This window comes from Hypomesus nipponensis, chromosome 14, assembly GCF_054491055.1.
Source record: "Hypomesus nipponensis isolate SF chromosome 14, ASM5449105v1, whole genome shotgun sequence".
Classification (NCBI taxonomy): domain Eukaryota; kingdom Metazoa; phylum Chordata; class Actinopteri; order Osmeriformes; family Osmeridae; genus Hypomesus; species Hypomesus nipponensis.
In genome coordinates, this window is record NC_140374.1 from 7412402 (window position 1) to 7430318 (window position 17917).

Here is a 17917-nt window from a genome sequence, read left to right on the forward strand (position 1 = left end):
CAGACACTCTTACACTCATACATTGCCTGACATAACAAACATTGACTACATTGGATTAGCACTTCTATTCATTTCAGTTAATTGATTACAGTTATCTATGAATAACTTTTCATTTTGTGACTCATCTTGGCTTTGTTCTGTCAAGTGGCAGTATTGAGTAGCAGCTTTGATGTATTGTAGGTTGACTAAGGTTTAGCCTCTAGATATTCAACTGTAAAACATGTTTTTGTTGTTGCTCCATGTTCAAGTGTTAAACGCTACAATATTGTATCTGCTTTGGATTGCTGAATTGCCGGTGTTGAAAGGTCATGTTTTCAGATCATCATATGTTATATAAGTCTGTATATTCTCTTATTTTAAGCCACCTTAAGGAAAAAAAAAGGTGAGTATGATGTGAATGTTTTAGATGTTAGTGTGTATGAGCTACCTGGTAGTTAATGCTCCACTAGGGTTGTGTCACACTCAAAATGCCATGATTTTGCCCATGGACATTTTCTAAACCATATTTTGTGTTATGGACTAATGACTTATGAGAATAACCCTTTATGGGATTTTTAAATAGGGGGTTTCAGAGCATGTTATAATAACCTTGAGAATAACCCGGTGAAACTAACTACTTTTAAAAACTTGTCAGCAAGTTTCCGGAACGTCCCGGATTCTTCGCAGGCCCACGCTGTGTAAAAGGGCAATGCTATTTCCATGCATTATTCAACTTCCTGTCCCTCTTTGTAGAGTTATACAAGATCAGGAAGGAGAGAGGAAGCTCAAATACAACATATATCTCCGGTTTCACTGCAGGATTTTTCTATCCTCCTCAAACCATCTCTAATCCTCTCTTAGCCAAACGTCTTCATATCAAAATTATTTTGACTAAGCACTGAATAATGGTAGGTGTGCTCTAGTCAGTTGTTCTTGGATGTTCTATGTGTATGCAGAGTGAACTTGGTTATACAATGGTCCTCTACACTAAGGCTTTGACTCATACCCAAACAAGGTGTTGCCATGGTGATTGTGCTGCATACAGTTACAGTGAGCTACTAATATAGCAGCAAGTCTACCTGGTTGACTGAGGCTGTGCCTCTGAGCAGCTGTACTGCTACAGCTCCGCTCACTCGCCTCCTCTCATGCCCTATAGTCCAGGGTCTCCCAGTCTCTGGTCCAGTGAGGGGAGTTATCTCGCGTCTCTGGTCCAGTGAGGGAGAGTTTTGCAGTACTCATGAATTATGTGTGTGGTGCCACATTGCTCTCAAGCAATATGAAGTAAGCTAGAGATTAGGATTTAAATCATTGCTGTGTAGCAACTTGAACCATAGAGTGGTTTTTCACAATGACAGTGTTTGTGGATCTGATCCTGCTTCTCTCCTATAATCCTTCATTCTTTCCTTCCGTCGTTCCTACCTACGTTCCTTTCTTATTTTTGTATTATTCATTACCTTCCTTCCTTCCTTCCTTTAGATGATCTGTCCTCTGATAATGACGGTCTAAGGAAGAGGATTGTTTTTCAAGTCACTCTAAGTAACCGCCCCATGCATGGGAGCTTCACAAACAACCAAATAACCAGTCAAACAAACAGACAAATAAACCGCTAGCATGTTGTGCAGTGGCCGCTGCAATTACCAATAGAAATCCAGAAGGAGTGGTATAGTGACCTTAGGGAGTGGCTTGCACGGCTTTGACTTGGACCAATGGCATTGTCTGATACATTCTGTTCTCCCTTTCCTTTCTGCTCGGTTTGATTTCCTTATGAGAGGCCTCCTGACATTGGCTGATTGGCTCTTCTCTGATTGGTTGAGTAAAGTGTGTGGAGTAAGAATTTCAGATATTTGGAACATACTTGAGGTGCACTTGATTTATGTGCTGTGCATGCACGTTTGGGGTTCGTCCATGAGCTCTATAGTGCAATAAAAAGATTTATTCTAGTCCTGCTGTGTCTGATGAGATAAATCAAATGTACCTACAGTATTTTATATATCAGAAACATTTTCCACCCTAGCCTGTAAGTATGTAGAAGACAATCCAGTCTGCTGACAGTAGTGTGTGTGTGTGCGCATGTGTGTATTTCCAGATAAAGTGGATGAGAACATGCCCCCTCATAAGCCTGTGTGGGACAACTCTAACATGGACATGAGGGTGGCAGCCATTAAGCCCCGCCCCTCCAGCAGGTGCTTTGCCATGAGCCCAGAGTTAAATGTAAGTACCACCAGTCTGTATTAAAACTGTTCCAGTTAAACAGTGTCCATATAGGATCTGTCAGGTAATTTGAATATTAAAGGACAGACATGGTTTCAGATTAGTTGCCTCGGTCCGATTTGTAGGTAACTCTTTCTGAAGAGCCTGACAGGTTTCAACACTGTAAAATGTGAGCTGAGGTTTTTGTAAAATATTAGATTTTTTTTATCAATGAAGTCGTCTCACTTTGCGTATATAATCTGAGTACTGTAGCTAATTTCACATACTCCGTCTCGCATGTGTCTGTGCGTCATAGTCAATGTGTGAAAGCCAGGAAGTGTGCATGCAGACATCTCCTGTACCAGGAAGTCCACGAGCAGGCTACCTGGGGATTCCCAAGGGCACTATGAGGAGACAGAAGTCCATAGGTGAGAATACAGCAACAAACATACACAGAACATAGCAGCATACATTCAGAATGTGGCAACATACACTATATGGACAATAGTATGTGGACACTGCTCAGGACACCTGCTTGTTGAGCTTCTCATTACAGAATGATTGGCATTAATATGGAGGTGGTTCCCACTTTGTTACTACAGCTGCCTTTACTTTTCTGGGGAGGTTTTCAAATAGATGTTGGAACACTGATGCAGTATTTGCTTCCAATCAGCCACAAGAGCAAATGGAAGGTGACAGGAAAGGGCCTTCACCAAATTGTTGCCACAAAGTGTGAAGCACAGAATTGTCAAGAATGACATTAGGTTTTAGCATTAATATTTTCACCTGTAGAACTAAGGGCTCTAACTCTATGAACAGAAACACTTTGTATTAGGTTACATTCACTATCATAAAAATACATAGCAAAACCTAATGTAACAACACTGGGCCTCATTCTTGAACGCAGTTAAGAGAATTTAAGAAGGAATTTCTTCTGAATTTGATTTAGGAAAATATTTGGCATTCATGAAAGTTTTCTCATCTGGGATTTGTTCTGAACTTCAGAAGACTTTCTGAACTCAAAATAGCAGTCGTAAATCGGCCAGAGTTGTTTCAAATGCGATTCCCTAAAAAACCACAAGGATCAAAGGAATCGCATTTAAGAAAACTCTGGCCGATTTACGACTGAAGTGTTTGAAGTGTTAATGAAGTTATGAGAAATTGTTGGTGATTGCGTTCAACTATACAGACTATGGCAAGCCGTTTTATCATTTAACCAATGAATTCTCGATATCCAGAATTGCATTTTGGATATCAAGAAGTCGAATTTTGGATATCAAGAATTCAATTCTGGATATCAACAATTTGATGGTTAAATGATAAAACGGCTTGCCATAATCCTCGGATTTATATAATAATAATAATTAACTTTGCTTAGTGTGCACACTGTTATATCCAGTGGAGAACAATTCCACTGCTCATCTTACTGGTATAATGTTGCACTGATGCTTGGACAAACTTGCGTTCCTTTCCTAATTGTGTCGATTCTGACTGCATACGTCACTGCTGTTGCGTGCCCTTATAAGGAGCTTTCGGGGCATGTATGTATGCAAATTCAGGAGCACGAGGACACGCTTTAATTTCAAGAAAACTCTTCCTGGGGAGCACAGCTCAGAACATTTCTGCTGCGTAGGAACACATTTTCAAGCGTTCATGAATTTGGCGGATGTCTTTTTCTGACGTTGTTTTTCCGAAGCCCGTAAGAAACATTTCAGAAGAAACTTGTGTTCGAGAATGAGGCCCATTGTAGATATAAAGGGACATGCTATGAAGTAACACTTCATCACAGTTTAGCAGAACACATTATTACACTAGTGAAACTTGCTTTCCAGGGGTATGTAGAGGTTAACATTGATTTTCTTTAGTCAACACAACCTCCCAACTGTCCCTTTACGACATTTACTTACCCGTTAAATTCCTCCATATGGTGTATTCTTGTAATACCCTATACTGCTAACTCTTAATATCAATCTAAACATTTTTACTACATATATTTAATTTTTTTACTACATATATTGCTGTATAGTTAGTTCTTATTAACCGTAATGTAAAATGTTGCCCAATGTATTTCTTTATAGCTATATATTCTTCTCTCTCCCTCTGACCCCTCCCTCTCTTCCTCTCTCTCTTCCTGTACTTTTCAGGGATAACAGAAGAGGAGAAACAGTTCCTAACTCCTCCTATGCTGAAGTTCACCAGGAGCCTCTCCATGCCCGACACTTCCGAGGACATCCCCCCTCCCCCTGCTATCTCCCCTCCCTCACCCCCCTACAACAACACCCCCGCCCCTAAGGGCCGAGGCTACATGCGCCCCGGCTTCACCCAGAACTCCACCCCCAAGGGACCAGGCCCAGAACAAGGGGACCCCCAGTGGAGGGGGGGCGACGAGGGGACATACTACCGAGAGCCTCCCGAGGAGTACCAGTCGGAGAACTACAACAACCACTCTATGACCGCCCAGCAGAGCTTCCTCAACCGGCGGGCCCAGATCCCAGAGAACCCCTACTCAGACCTGGGTAAGCTGGGCAACATGGGCCTGTTCGTGCCCAACAAGCCTGCCAGGAGGAAGGGCATGCTGGTGAAGCAGTCCAAGATCGAGGACAGCCCTGAGAAGAGCTGCTCGTCTATCCCCATCCCCACCATCATCATCAAGGAGCCATCTACCAGCAGCAGTGGGAAGAGCAGCCAGGGCAGCAGTATGGAGATTGAGACCGGCAGCCTCCACCCGGATCACCCGGGCCAGCTCCGCCCCGATGACGGGAACAACCCCAGTAGCCCCTTTGCCACAGCCATGGCGGGCGCAGTCCGTGAGCGCGAGCGGCGTCTGGAGACCCACCGGAACTCTGTGTCGTTCCGGTCCACGGACGAGGATGCCGCCCCTTCCCCTGCCCCGCGTCTCCGCCACTCCAAGTCCATCGACGAGGGCATGTTCAGCAGCGATGAACGCCTGCGGAGACTCATGGCCCCGCCCTCCTCGCTGCTCAGCATCCCCAGAGGGGCAGGGAGCGGGGGAGGAGGAGGGAACGTGACAGACTTCAACACCCCTGAGCCCACCATGGTCCGAGAGGTTTTGAACACACGCACGGGCCATCATAGCCCCCTCAGCCTGCCTGCCAAGACCTACAGCTCCTCCCCGTCTGCCTCCCCCTCCCCCTCCCCCTCAGGAAACTACGTCCACCCAGTCACAGGCAAGCCTCTGGACCCCAACTCCCCCCTGGCTCTTGCCCTGGCAGCCCGAGACCGGGCCATGAGGGAGCAGTCCCAGCCCCTCCCTCTGAAGAGCGAGCCCCCCAAACCAGACCTCAACAAGCCACTCTTCATCGACACCAAGCTCCGAGCCAACATGGACGTCGGCTTTTCCAGCGTCACAGCGACCGTAGGCCGGACGGGGCAGAGGGGAGGGCTGCGACGGCAGATGACGGAGGCCAAGTATGAGACGGAGTCCAAGTACGAGCACCCCCTGGGGAAGGAGGAGAAGAAGAGGGCAGAGGAGAAGAAGAAGATGCTGATTGACATTGTGGACACGTCGCAGCAGAAATCCGCCGGACTGCTTATGGTCCACACCACGGATGGAGCACGCTCTGAGGACAACAGCCTGTCAGAGGGGGAGAGGGACGGGGCAGCAAGCCCTGACAGCACGCCCAGCGAGCTACGGGACCCCAACCAGCCTGTCCATCCAAAACAGCCGGCTCCCAATCCCCACAGGCCCCTAGGGCCCCCAGGGCTCCGCGGAAAAACCATCATCACCATCAGCTCGGTGGACGAGCCAGTCAAACTTCCATTTGGCATCCCCCCTCCCCCCTGGCGTCCGTAGACATCGAGGAGGAGTTTTTTGGGGACCCCCTCCCTCCGCCCCTGGAGTTTGCCAACAGCTTTGACATCCCCGAGGAGCAGGCTGGTGCCATCGCTGAGCTTCTCAAACAGCAGCAGAACAAGAATGCCTCCAGAGCTGCCTCCCTCGGCCCCTTCTACCCCCACCCCGCCATGGGCAACACCGACATCAAGCGCCCTGCTGTGCTCACCAACTGTATGCCTCCCAGCTTCCACCCTGCCCCCCTGGAAAGCTACGAACCAATCAGCGACTCTGGGATCGAGGAAGTGGACAGCCGTAGTAGTGGAGACCCTCAACTGGAGACGACCAGCACGGTCTCCACTGTGTCCAGCATCTCCACTCTCTCCTCAGAGGGCGGCGAGGGCCTGGACACATGCACGGTCTACGCAGACGGTCAGGCCTTCCTAGTGGATCGTGCCTCCAAGCCAAAGGTCAGGCCCAGCCACGCAACCCCTTTCCATCCGTCCAACAAGAGCAACGCACTTTACAACAAGGAAGCCTTGGTGGAGGACAAACTAAGAACTTTCGGGGCGCCCCCCTCTGTCCCCCCTCCCCCCTCCCCCGGGGGAGCCCCCTAAAACGCCCACCCAGAGGACGTCCAAGCTGTGGGGTGAGCCCCAGGTGGGCGAGCAGAAGGCCGCCTTGGGGGACCATGGCAACAAGGAGCGAACAGTGAAGCCAGGGGAGGGCGTAGACTCAGGAACACGGACAGTGTTTGGATCCAGGTACTGTTCTTCTCTTCTTCACCACTCAGGGATTTAGGCATTGAAAAATGTGGGTATATATCTGTTTATATATGAGTGTTTTTTGTGTTTGTGCTTGTTTGTGGTTGCATGTGTGTCTGTATGCATGTGGGTGTGTGTGTGATTCCTTGTGTGTTTGTGAATATGAACATGTGTTTCTGTGCATGTTTGTGTGCGTGCGCATGTTTATAAGTGCATATGCACATGTATGATTGCGTGTTTGTTTGCATGTATGTGTTTGTGTCTGTATGTGCGTGCGTGCGTATGTACACACACATTTCTCAGTGTGTTCTGACCGAGAAGGAAAGTGTTGCCTAGCAACCGGATAATGAGAGCAGCCTTGAGAGCAGGCTGGATGACGTCAGTCTGATTATCAGAGTGGGAGACATGGTATTCCTGAACGGGGTGAGGAGTGTGTGTCACCATAGTCCTCTGTGTGTGTGTGCGCGTGTGTGTGTAGGTATGCATGTTTCTGTGTAATTGTGGCTTTTTATGTACTGTGTGTGTGTTATTGTGTGGGATTACTGTGTGCGTGCTATTGTGCCTGTTTGTGAGAGTGTGTACTGCATGTGTGTGTGTGTGTGTGTGTGTGACATGCCTCCATCATCTGTCCTGTGAAAACCATACAAGTTAGCTCTACAGGTTTGCTCTCCTGTTCGTCTTGTCAATCCACTGTGCCAGTCTCTGCTGAGGGTAGAGGAGATGGAGAGATGAAGAGAGTTCAAATAGATTTACAGTGGGTTGTTAAGTTGATTGTTTGTGCCTGTGTGTGTGTGGTCAAGTATCTGAACCAGATCAGAATTTCCAGATCTGATGCAGCATTTCTCTCACACACTTCCTCTCCCACCATCACCCCCCTCTTTTTCCCGACCATCACCCCCTCCTCCTCCCCCACTGGCTCCCTCATTCATTATGGAAAGCTGTGGTCTGCCATGCTTACCCATAACCAGGCTCTCTCAGCTGGTCAGTCTGTAGTAGCACGGAGGAAAGGGGTCATCCATGTTAGCTGAAGTAGATCAGGTCAACCTGAGTAGACTCAGTCAACACGAGAGATCACATTCACTTCACAGAGATTGTGGTGGTTTTTTATCTCTCTGGATAGATGTTCCACTTTTTCTGCTGCAAACTCCATCCATCCCACATTCTCTCTCTCTCTCCCTCTCTGTCTCTCTGTCACTCTCTTGTTCCCTCTCCAACACACACACGCATACACACACAGGTACAGGTATCTGCAATGTTTGCAAGTCAGTGTAGTTGAGGGCCGAGGGAGAGTCTGCCTGTCACAGTCTCATGCTCCAGCAGGCCTGTCAGGTGAACTCTCCTCTCCTAACTTCTCCCCTCTCTTCTCCTCTACTTGACTCTTATCCTCTTTTCTCTTTTATGTACTCTCTTTTCCTTTCACTGGAGATCACACATCAAAGCACAATGCAGCATCCATCTTTTCGTGCTGGACAAGAGGGAGGGAGGCTCTTGGATGGAATTAGAAGCTGTTTACTGCGTAGTTAAACATTCACTGGCCTAGATGAGGAATATCTTTGAAGCTTGTCCACACTGGATCATTTATACTGTTATGGTTCGCTCTGTTTTCAGCCCTATTACATAACCTGACATTTTCTGACCAATATATATTCTCTCCATTCTTCTCTATCCACTGTTTTGTCTTTCTCTACCTTTCTCATCCCACATCTACCTTTTTCTTTCTCTTCTTTGCGTGACTCTCCCTCCCTCTCTTTCTCACTCCTCATCTATCTCCCCATCTCTCTCTCTCTGCAGGGGTCCTGAGTGTGTGTCCCTGTCCTCAGGAACACAGCGTAACACCACCGTCACCTTCTCCCAGCTGAGTCAAAACACGCCTTCCCCCTCCAGCCTCCCCCCATGCCCCTCGCACCACCATGCCCCCAGCCCCATCCTCTCTCCCCCGGACTCAGGCCTGGGCTGTGCCTCCTCCTCCCTCCCTGTCTCCTCTGCTACCTCCCCCACCCTGACAGACGTGTTCGGCCTGCCCACGCCCCCCCTTAGCCTGGGTATGGGACGCAGTCGCTCACCTTCGCCACTCACTCTCATTCAGGCTCCCTCCAATAAGCCCTTTGCCACCAAGCCCGTGCTGATGTGGAGCAAGCACGATGTGGCGGACTGGCTGGAGAGCCTGAACCTGGCGGAACACAAGGACGCCTTCATGGATAACGACATTGAGGGAAGTCACCTGCCCAGCCTGCAGAAGGACGACCTCATCGACCTGGGCGTGACGCGTGTGGGCCATCGTATGAACATTGAGAGAGCTCTGAAGCTGCTACTGGACAGATGAAACCTAAAGGATGAGGAGGAGGAGGAGGAGGAGGAGGAGGAGGAGAATGAGAGCTGCTACTGGACAGATGAGACACACAGGAAGAGAAGGAGGAGGAGAGAAGGATGGTGGAATGAGGATGGGGATGGGGGTCTACTCGTCCAGCACCACACCATTGCTTCAAAACTAGCTTATTCTCTACTTTTGATCCGTCCGTCATCACCCTTTCTTTTGACTCTGACCTGAAAATATACTGTTTGAACTGTATAATCATTCTAATGCTTAGGAGTTCATATACACGCACAGTACAGTAGGGAGTGTGACATCAGGCTACCCTGCAGTTCCTGGAAAAGCACAACATTCCTCATCTGGAGGGGGGGAGGGTCCCAGGTGACAGGAACAGGAAGGATACAACAGAAGAAACCCTTATGTTGTGGAATATACAGTTCAGAATCAAAAGAAGAAGAAGCTCGTCGCTATGGGAGTTTTGAAAGAAAAACAAAACTTTTGATAATCCACCTTGTTTGAAAAAAAATCTAAAAAAGGATTGCTGAAGATTTGTTTTTCTACTCTATCTTTGCTAGAAAGCTGGTTGAATAGCTTATCAGGAATAAAAAGGGGTTTACACTGGGGCTCCAGGGAACCCAACTAGGGATCTGTGTGGTATGGCCCTCTGTCCTACACATTCCTGAGGTAGCAGGCTATACTGGAGAACCCTGCATCTAAGACTTTGCCCATTTCTTCTAGCTATGTAGGACACACCAGGTTAATCACTGAACAGGTATAGAGATGAGAAGTTCACATTAGTTATATATCACCATCACAATTTTTCTGTATATTTTAATTGTAAAAAATCGGTTGTGTTCAGTTGAGGTTTGACATATGAATCATTGCGTCTTCCGCAGGAAGCTAAAACGTGTGCCAACTGCTCCCCCTGGTGTTTAAAACATGCATGGCAGAGAACCGGGCCAGCAATCCATCAGAATTGTAACCATCATCCTTCTATACCCTCACTGCCTCCTGCTGTATGTCCTCTGAGAGGAATGGGCCAAGCTTAAACAAAATGGTTGGCCGCTCATAAGGAAAGCAAAGTGAAGCAGATGTTATATAACTGATATACCCTTCCTGTTTTGTTAGATCTAGAGGAGAGTTGTGAAGGAAGGGGAGTGGGTTTTAGAATACATCATATCATTAGGTCCCTAAGCTTGCTGCAGAATACGGTGGATGTAAACCTGAACAACCAAGGAGCAATCAAGTAGTGGACTACTTTAATACTTTGACTAAAGTGTATGCACTGTTTCTGACAACACATAAGGAAGGTTTGAGAACAAAGATACAACAGTAGGTCAACTGGCTAGACTTTTCTGCTCCTATGTTTTGTGTATGATACTATTTAAATCCTTATTTAATAATGGTGTTTGGTTGTGTTTGATAATAATGAAGACAAATAGGCTAGTGGTCAAGAAGGCGTACAAACTACAGAGAACTTCTTGTGTTAGAGATGAGGTATTGATATTCCAGTGATGATCTGATACACACTGACAGGTCTGCATCAAGTGCTCTGTTTGTGGACTTCACTAGTAGTCCTACTGGTGTCTAACTTATAGTAAGTTTTATAAACCTGTAGTTTCTCACTTTAAAAGAAAGTATATATATATACTATCGTGTTTGTTTTCCCACTATATTGCGGAGAGGCATAGGATCTACAGGCCTTCACATAGGTCCAAAAACATCTGGATCTCTATGGATGGATTAAGGATTAGATCTGGGTCAATTACAAATATCCATTACATGAAAGTGATTTACGTGTGTTTTATCGTCTCAAAAATGGCGCTAACAGGACTGATCAATTGGTTCCATTGCAGTAGGTAACACAATCAAACATACTCAAGTGTTTGACCATATATTAATGTAATAAATGCTCCAGATCTGAAAGTAGAAGTTGATATTTCCCATCGAGTTCTCTCCAGCATTCTGCCACAGTACAGAACTCACCACACCTCCTTAATGTATGAAAAACCTCTCAAAGACATCACGAGAATCCACGCTATATTTAAAACATTTGTTGAATATTCATTTCAGAGCACAGTACACATTAGATTAGTCTTGTTGTAGAGGTGGATGTGAGCGTGTCAGTGTAGGATGGAAGGGGTGGGGGTCTTACTGGGAGGGGAGGGATGTTACTGTGATGTGGACCAACTGAGTAACGACATTAGAAGCTCTATTGGGAATAGGTAGAAGATACAGAGTTAGTGTTTATTACCAGGTTCATCAGTATTCACCGTTGAGGGCACGTTTGGAAAAAGATCTTATGTTAAGAATCACTGGCACAGTATATTTTGATGATGTAGAGATATTTATTGAGAGGGTATATTATTATGTGTTCTATCATACTTAGAGAGAGGGCATTCAGAGAGAGACAGAAAGATATGGTTAAAAAGCAATATAATATATTAATTCTGTCTCAAGTTGTTTTTAGTTTTCTTTTCCACGTAAATGATGTAACAGGATATCATTCTCTCTATTTTTGAAATTTATATAAATGACTTAATCCATATTCCTTAGAGCATATTTGAAACTTTTAGCAACCGATAGTCACATGTATTTATTACTAAGCCTCTGTGATTTAATGCTGGTTTAAATTAATATTGCATAGTTTGTGCATCATGTGTGTATAAATGAAGAGATTCTCAGGCTGTAAATTTATACACTATCTGCTTAGAAACTTTACACTATTCTGACCAAGAGGAATCTAACAAGCCACAGGATGTGACTGTTGATGTGGTACACAGGATGACCTGCAGGGTGTGCTATGTTTGTAATGTGAAGCTGTCTGGTCCCACAGTGCATCGAACATCCAGGAGGCTCACACCTGGCCCCTAACTCGGTCCAGAAACAACCCCTGGTTCTCATCCAACAGAGTTGGGGGGAAGGTGGTGGGGTTACATCTGGAGGCTGGCTGAGAGAACCATCTAAGACTGCCCAGGGATGGGGAGTTTGGGGTTTAAGGGGCAGGTGGAGTGATCTCTGTCTCTGTATTTAATCAGATAGCTACTGGGGTGGGGTCAGGGCTGGGAGATTGTGTCTGGGATCCAGGTCTTAAGATTGCTGAGTGCTTGAACGAGCTTCCCTGGCCGTGTCAAGATGTGTGGAACAGTCCAATGTCACAGCAAGGGCGATAACACCCTCAGTACCCGTCTGAGACGGACACCGAGCTCATCGTTATCAGTGTCAGTGTGTCCCCGGCTGGTCCCAGGTCAGCTGATAGGGGCCATAACAAGAACACAGTGGGTAGGTGAGCAGGTGGAAACAGGCCTGAGATGAGTCCAGGCATGGTGCCCGCTCCTGTTTAAGTCTCCATAGTAACACTCAGTCAACCTATTTTTTGTTAACTTACTTTCATGCTCTATCTATGTTGCTGTAATTTTGTGCTACAGATCATTTTACTTTTAAGAGCAGATTAATGAGATAAAAGGAATATAAGTATTTGTGACTGCACTTTGCCCTCTAGGTCAACAATGCTCTTGTATGGAAACCAAAATTTAATGGCGGAAATAAATATAATATTGCACAATATTTCCTGATTGGTTGTGCATTCTGTGTATATGGTCATGTGAATATGCATAGCTACTTTCCAATGTGAATCCCATGAAGGAATACTTCCCTCTAGTGTCAGCTTATGATATATAAAGTTATGGCTCTGATTCCCTCTAATAAATTCTATTATGGTTCATTTTTAAGTATTATCACTGAGTAGGAATCTCGATTAAAACCCCCATCCCCACCTACCGTCTCCCAAGCGCATACACAACTCCACCCTCACCTTGTAATTTTGGGTTCTACTAATCCTAGTTTAGTACTCTCACTATGGCTGCTATCATCTCAGGGTCATTCTACAAAAACGTGCCATTTCCCATACTTAAAGCTTGATTTTTAAAGTAGTTTTAAAGCCTCTATTTGTATAATGTAGATCCTTACCTCTCAGAAAAATGTGTGGTGCAATCATAGGCATTTAAAAAAAAATATATATATATATATTTATTTTCACATATAATCAACATGCATGTGTTTTGTCAACCCTGTTACTGACATCAATCACATCCATATTTAGAAAAAAAATCTGATACTATGAAAGAAATTCCCCCTAGTTACAATAAATGTTTGTAACGTGAACATAGAGGAATACAGTGCCTTGCGAAAGTATTCGGCCCCCTTGAACTTTGACCTTTTGCCACATTTCAGGCTTCAAACAAAGATATAAAGATGTAATTTTTTTGTGAAAAATGTCGGACACAATCATGAAGTGGAATGAAGTGTATTGGATATTTCAAACTTTTAACAAATCAAAAACTGAAATTGGGCGTGCTAAAATATTCGTCCCCCTTAACTTAATACTTTGTAGCGCTGCAATTACGGCTGTTAGTCGCTTGGGGTATGTCTCTATCAGTGCACATGGAGAGACTGACATTTTTTCCCATTCCTCCTTGCAAGACAGCTCAAGCTCAGTGATGTTGGATGGGGAGTGTTTGTTTACAGCAGTTTTCAGTTTTTTTTTCATAGATTCAGGTCTGGACTTTGAGTTGGCCATTCTAACACCTGGATACGTTTATTTGTGAACCATTCCATTGTAGATTTTGTTTTGGATCATTGTCTTGTTGGAAGACAAATCTCCGTCCCAGTCTCAGGTCTTTTGCAGACTCCATCAGGGGGGTATTCGTCGTAGCTCGCTAAGCAGTTTAGCGAACTAATTTTCAGGCTAAGATAAAACACGCCCCTCTTTTTGGTTCGTGGAAGCAAGTTTAAATAAATCACCATAGTAACATATCAATTAGCACTAACCTGCTCGAGAGCAGGCTAACGTAAGTGTAGCTGGATAAGCTTGCCACACCCCCGGAAAATAATTGGCAGCTCCCTTTTTGAGAGACCCAGCTGACCAAGGAGATATATTCTAGTTCGATTAGCTTTCCATACCATTACCAATAGAGTTCTTCGCGATCGCCAAGATCCTTTATTTCACACGGATGAGTTCATGTTTGAGCGAAATCGATTCAGCCAACAAGGATTATTTGCAAGACCTTCTCGGGCCGTAGGCTACATTGCAAATACCACACAAAGTTTTGTGCTTTATGAGCTTATGCTGCTGTATGTGAATATGTAACGCAATGTCTTAAGAAATGTCTTATCTGTGCTTTTTATGTTTCACTGTGGGAAAGTGGAAAACGTCATATAGATTCCTTTTTATATCTTGACATGTGAAGAAATTGACAACAAAGCTACCTGAAACTTTTACTGTGCTTCAGACTCTCTGCATAGCCTTGAGATTTTTCGTGTTAGGTAATTTTTTATACAGTATAAGCGATGCAGAAAACATTGGCAAAGCCACAGCATGCGTTGCCGTAAGAAAGGTGTACTTGGCGCTTAGCCAGCTGATGAATCAATTCATCATATTCCCTGGCCATGTCCCAGTCAATGAAATCAAAGAAGGATTTACACAGGCCTACATGCATATACACATATATAGTGTGATATCAGGTAAAATGGGCCATCAGGTAAAGTGGGCCATTTAAGGTTTGAGGGTCCCAGCCCTGACAAGTAACGGGGGATTTGATTGCTTTATGGTTGCTATGGTGGACGGGCCAATAATTCAAACAAGACTGCACCAGAAAGCTGCATGGTAAGTAGCCTGGCATACCAAATCTAACTAAACTATTATAAGGATGATAAAGCTATAAAAACAAAAACATGCACATAAAAAAACAATGCATAATATCTGTCTTGATGGCATCAATCAGAAATGATGTTCTTAGTTTGGTATATGAACATATTTTTTGAAAAAGTTATGTTTTTCTTGGTGGCCTAATTTACCTTAACCCACTGAGGTAAAATGGGCAACATGGTTTCAGCTAAAATGCACACATACACGTGTTGGAGTGTGAGGGTGTGTGTGTCACACCATGACCCCCCAACAGAAATAATGGTAGTAGATATTTTATTTACATTGAGTATGGCGAACGAGAAGGAAGCGAGAGGAGAGAGGGAGAAGGAAAGGGAGAGAAAAGAGAGGAGGAGCAAGGACCAGAGAGGAAAAGATACAAAGATAAAACAGGGATGGAAAGGCAGGCCAAACAATTACAATTTGTGGAAAGAGGAGAGGATGAAGGGGGCCTTAGATGAATACATGGAGGGAGAGAAGAAAGGAATTACAGTGAGTGTGCACAACTTATCAAGAGCATGGGGTGTGCCGTGATCCACACTGCAAAAACGCATCAGTGGAAAGGTGACTGGCAGTGAACATGTGTCAGGGCGGAAGCCCTACTTTCCACAGGAGGCGGAAAGGGAGCTTGCTGCCACCCTCAACACATTGGCCCAGAGGGGGTTTCCCTTCACAAAACGTGATGTCCAGCAAGTGGCCTTTGATTTTGCAGCCAAGAACAACATATCTGGTTTCTTTAAGACAGCAGGGAGGGACGGATAATACTGGTTTAAGAACTTTCTAAAGCGCAACCCAAAGCTTGGGATGCGCAAGCCAGAGGTCCTGTCTGCAGCACGGGCTGCTGGACTCAGAGGTGGTTGGCCAGTGGTTTAACCAGTATGAGAGCCTTTTGGTTGAGCTGGATATTGAGGGCACACCGTCACATATATATAGAACTGTGACGAGTCTGGGCTTCAGGATCATTTTTTTTTATTATGGCACATATGAATATGTTTGTTTAATGCAGTTTAAATGTTATGTGGCTGTATAAGCAACTGTGTTTTTAAAATAAAATTGATGATAAATTACTATTTCCCTTTGCAGTTTCACTGGCCCATTTTACCTGAACAGCTGGTCCATTTTACCTGAAACTGCTTGTGCAAAAAAGTTGGCTCAGCTGATGTTTCAAGAACTGTAGGGCCTAAATAATTATATTTTATTACATCATTTCAACAAAAAAATATCAAAAACAGTCATAAGTAATCATAAAAACACATGGAAAAGGCATATATGGTATTGTATTGTTGTCCCAAAGATTTACCAAAAAGTGGGCCATTTTACCTGATATCACCCTACATATATCCTCATAAGTGTCAATGAATTCGTATCAATTAGATACTCTTTGGCCTTGTTTATATACTTATTCTGAAAGAGTTTATATCATTATTTTCGCTAGCAAGATCTCATTCTGATTTTAATTTCCATTAAGCCTACTGCCAGCAGGCACATCAAAAGAAATGTGATCTGATTGATTGTGGTAATAAGGCACTAAAGATGAGCCTATAGCCTACATTTTACCAAAATACGCATTTAGTTTATTGGCAATTTTTTTGCCAAGATGCCTGTCTTGCTCTGGCAGCGGTGGCGGTGTTTGACTTAGCAAAGATAATATGCTTATTGTCTTCGTAGAGACTCATTATAATAGTTTGCTCAGATGGCGAGAATATCACCGCTCTCTCGTCTTTTCCGCCATTATACCGTTAGAAAATCACGGTTTTGGTGATCAACCTTTCCTGCCTTTTGAAGTAGGACGTGCTCGTGCACTTGCCCTGATAAGTTTAGCCAGATTGAAATCAACCACATGATTTGGATGCGGATCAGCCGTCGACGAACCGATATTTGCGGTTCTAAGTTAGCTCGCTAATGTTAACGGGCTAAAGGGACAAATGATTAACTTAGCTTCAACCCTTACGACGAACGGGCCCCAGGTTCTCTTCCAGAATGGTCCTGTATTTGGCTTCATCCATCTTCCCATCAATTTTAACCATCTTCCCTGTCCCTGCTGAAGAAAAGCAGGCCCAAACCATGATGCTGCCACCACTATGTTTGACAGTGGGGATGGTGTGATCAGGGTGATGAGCTGTGTTGCTTTTACGCCAAACAACGTTTTGCATTGTTGCCAAAAAGTTTGATTTTGGATTATTCTGACCAGAGCACCTTCCACATGTTTGGTGTGTCTCCCAGGTGGCTTTTGGCAAACTTTAAACAACACTTTATGGATATCTTTAAGAAATTGCTTTTTTCTTGCCAGTCTTCCATGAAGGCCATATTTGTGCAGTATACGACTGATTGTTGTCCTATGGACAGAGTCTCCCACCTCAGCTGTAGATCTCTGCAGTTCATCCAGAGTGATCATGGGCCTCTTGGCTGCATCTCTGATCAGACTTCTCCTTGTATGAGCTGAAAGTTTAGAGGGATGGCCGGGTCTTCGTAGATTTGCAGTGGTCTGATACTCCTTTCATTTCAATATTATCGCTTGCAAAGTGCTCCTTGGGATTTTTAAAGCTTGGGAAATCTTTTTGTATCCAAATCCGGCTTCAAACTTCTCCACAACAGCATCTCGGACCTGCCTGGTGTGTTCCCTGTTCTTCATGATGCTCTCTGTGCTTTAAACGGACTTCTGAGACTATCACAGAGCAGGTACATTTATACGGAGACTTGATTACACACAGGTGGATTCTATTTATCATCATTAGTCATTTAGGTCAACATTGGATCATTCAGAGATCCTCACTGAACTTCTGGAGAGTGTTTGCTGCACTGAAAGTAAAGGGGCTGAATACTTTTGTACGCCAAATTTCAGTTTTTGATTTGTTAAAAAAGTTTGAAATATCAAATAAATTTCATTCCACTTCATGATTGTGTAGGGGGTTAAATATTGTCCAAACAACCAAAACAAATTCCCCTATGGTTTAAAGGAAACTGAACAGTATATTAGCATGAACCAAATAATGCCAATACCAATAGAATTCCAGGTATTTGACTCTATGGGTTAAAGCAAAGCAAGAATGGTCAAAGTACGGTTAAATGACTTACGCATTTAATAACTTTGCAAATGGATGAAATCAATTACAAGGCAAACATGTTACAATATGAAAGCTTTCAATCTTACCTACTCTACCATGATCATTGTAAAT

General features: G+C 44.5%; 2 protein-coding genes across 3 annotated transcripts in view; both read left to right on the forward strand.

Annotated features, from left to right (window-relative positions):
• Positions 1-5983, forward strand: part of shank2b (SH3 and multiple ankyrin repeat domains 2b) — a 58116-nt gene extending 52133 nt beyond the window's left edge. For both annotated transcript variants that reach the window (XM_084672013.1, XM_084672012.1), the window contains 3 exons: positions 2066-2190; positions 2486-2597; positions 4314-5983. In XM_084672013.1, the coding sequence (XP_084528139.1) occupies positions 2066-2190; positions 2486-2597; positions 4314-5983 (1907 nt within the window). The remainder of the gene's footprint in view (positions 1-2065; positions 2191-2485; positions 2598-4313) is intronic.
• Positions 5984-6153: 170 nt separating this feature from the next.
• LOC146258467 (SH3 and multiple ankyrin repeat domains protein 2-like) lies at positions 6154-9681 on the forward strand. The gene is made up of 3 exons (XM_084671746.1): positions 6154-6432; positions 6572-6726; positions 8518-9681. Exons 1-3 carry the CDS (start codon positions 6154-6156, stop codon positions 9047-9049), a joined length of 966 nt encoding a protein of 321 aa, XP_084527872.1. The 3' UTR covers positions 9050-9681.
• The last annotated feature ends 8236 nt before the right edge of the window (positions 9682-17917 follow it).